The sequence below is a fragment of the Octopus bimaculoides genome, chromosome 15 (genome assembly GCF_001194135.2).
Source record: "Octopus bimaculoides isolate UCB-OBI-ISO-001 chromosome 15, ASM119413v2, whole genome shotgun sequence".
Lineage (NCBI taxonomy): Eukaryota > Metazoa > Mollusca > Cephalopoda > Octopoda > Octopodidae > Octopus > Octopus bimaculoides.
This window is the reverse complement of record NC_068995.1, coordinates 10,350,672-10,353,171: the sequence shown is the minus strand read 5'-3', so window position 1 is coordinate 10,353,171 and position 2,500 is coordinate 10,350,672. Positions and strand designations below refer to the sequence as shown.

Sequence of the window (2,500 nt, the reverse complement as noted above, 5' to 3'; positions counted from 1 at the left end):
TGGAGTTCTCAGCCACTTGCGCGTTAATTTCACGAGCAGGCTGTTCCGTTGATCGGATCAACTGGAATCCTCGACGTCGTAAGTGACGGAGTGCCAACAACAACAAGCATACCGAGAAAAATGCTTTGCGGTATTTCGTCCGTCTTTACGTTCTGAGTTTAAATTCAACTGAGGTCCACTTTGCTTTTCATCCTTTCGGTGTCGATAAAATAAGTACCAGTTGAGTACTGGGATCGATGTAATCGTTATATCCCTTCTTCCGAAATTGCTGGCTTTGTGCCAAAAGCAGAAACCGATTCTCAGGTGCTTTATAGCCAGGTTGGAATGTCTCACGTCTTACCAAAATGTTATGACATTTTCTTCCAGAAAAAGCCAATTTCGTTCATGTCAAAGATTTGCCAATCGATCGTGAAAATTATATTGTTCGAATTTTTTTCGCTAATTATGCAAGATATTTAACTCACAGCATTTTCATTTTCACTTGCAGTTTTTCCTGATAATTTTCTACGTTTCGTTCCTGTTCGAGTTCTAAAAAAAATTTCTTTCCAACTTTTGACAACGTACAACGCTGTATTCAGCTTGTTGATATTTGTGTTCTTTTTAGTTGAAAAATAAAATGGTTAATTGCTTTGATCGTAATATTGATTTCAATTGCAACACATTTCTGATTACAACCAAAGATATTTTTAAAATTTCATCTCATTTTCGAACCTCAAATCTTAGTACAACGAATACTTAATGATGTAGATGGCTCTTCATCATTAATTTCGGTACTCATTCCTTTTGCTTTTTCGTATTTAATAACACAGCAAATTGTGTGAGTGTTGTGTATGTGTGTGTTTTTGCGTGTCTGTTTGTGTTTTGTATGTGTGTTTGTGTCAGTATCACTGGAAACGTAACCATGAGAAGCCTAGAGAAAAAAGGAGCAGTAATAGCGATCTCGTGGAAAAATTTATAATTGTGTGGTGGAAGTTGTTGATAAACTAATTAATCAATTACGAATAAAAGCATGCAATACCATTGGTATGAACATAATAATCATATCACAACAACAACAACAACACCAGCAATAATGATAATAATAATAATAATAATAATAAGAATAAGAATAAGAATAATAAGAATAAGAATAAGAATAATAATAAGAAGAAGAAGGTTGGACGCTGTGACCTGTGTGCAAACACAAAAGCAGCAAAAATCACATTCTATTGTCAAGGGAGCTTGTAAATTCGCGAGGAAATTTGGCATTAACTCTGAATTAGATGAAGAAGCTGAAACTACTGCACAAAAAAAAGCGAAACGGATCAAATAGAGTGCAAAAAAGAACGGGCAGAAACGAATTGAGGAGCCGTGGAGCCAGAAACTGACTCAGTCACTCATTCAGTCACTCAGTCACTCACTCACAAATAACACACACATACCCATACATAGTTGTTAGAAAGCCAAGGCAATGTAATGTAATATCAGGAAGTCTATAAAGTCGTTAAGCGAATGAAACAAATGTCTGTCTTTGACAAAGGTTGGAAAAAATCAGTCTGTGTCAAACACACACTCACAAATAAACTCACACATCCACTGACTCACAAATGACACGCGCATACACAGTTGTATAAAAAACCGTGTCAATATAATCTATAAAGTCATTAAATGAAGGAAATAAATGTGACTTTTTCACAAGTTATAATTATTACCTTGCGTTTCACTCTTAGTTGGTTCCTGTTTTCCGTTTCCAACCTCTCACCTGGAATCTGCGCCGACCACAACTTCCAAATAATCATAGCGTAGGCAAGGGACATAACTAGTACAGGAACAAAGAAAAGCACAATTGAAACAAAGGTGTAGTAGATGCGTCTTGCCTTCATCGCGTTCATACTGTTTGTAACGAGAGTCCAATCGTCTGTACAGAATCGTTCCGTATGATTGGCCCATTTCGTCATGAAGAGGCGTCTAACGTAGAGCAGTGGTGCTGCCACCACAATGGCGATAATCCAGAGCAAGACAATGGCATACCAAGCACGCCGTTCTGCGATGTGTGCTTTTAGAGCGAAAACAATGCCGAAGAAGCGGTCGCAGGCGATGACTGTCAGCGTAAGAATGCTGGATACGGTAGATGTCACTGCAAAATAACGAAAAAATATGATAAGTCAATGATTTGCATCTATATCGGTTGAATATTTAGACGTAAGAAAAGATAGTTCACATATAACTAGAAGGGGGTTATTCTTTCAACGCTGAAGGTCAACAGTTTCGCGACTGTTTCGCGCTATATGAAATACTAAAAGCGACAAAGATATGGTGAGGCTTAAATTGTAAAATATAAAGAGAAATTTTTATGTGCGTCTGTTTGTGTGAGTATGTTGTTTATCAATATTTAGCAAGTGTCGTGAGTTTCGTGCGTTGGGACTTATCAAACTAGCAATAGTTTGAATGTCTGCGGGTGTATATATATATACATATATATATATAGATATATATATATATATATATATATATATACTCT

At 36.6% G+C, this 2,500-nt stretch overlaps 1 protein-coding gene across 2 annotated transcripts in view; it reads right to left on the bottom strand.

Annotated features, from left to right (window-relative positions):
• Positions 1-2,500, bottom strand: part of LOC106883454 (QRFP-like peptide receptor) — a 387,136-nt gene that overhangs the window by 144,943 nt on the left and 239,693 nt on the right. For both annotated transcript variants that reach the window (XM_052973172.1, XM_052973171.1), the window contains one exon: positions 1,692-2,116. In XM_052973172.1, the coding sequence (XP_052829132.1) occupies positions 1,692-2,116 (425 nt within the window). The remainder of the gene's footprint in view (positions 1-1,691; positions 2,117-2,500) is intronic.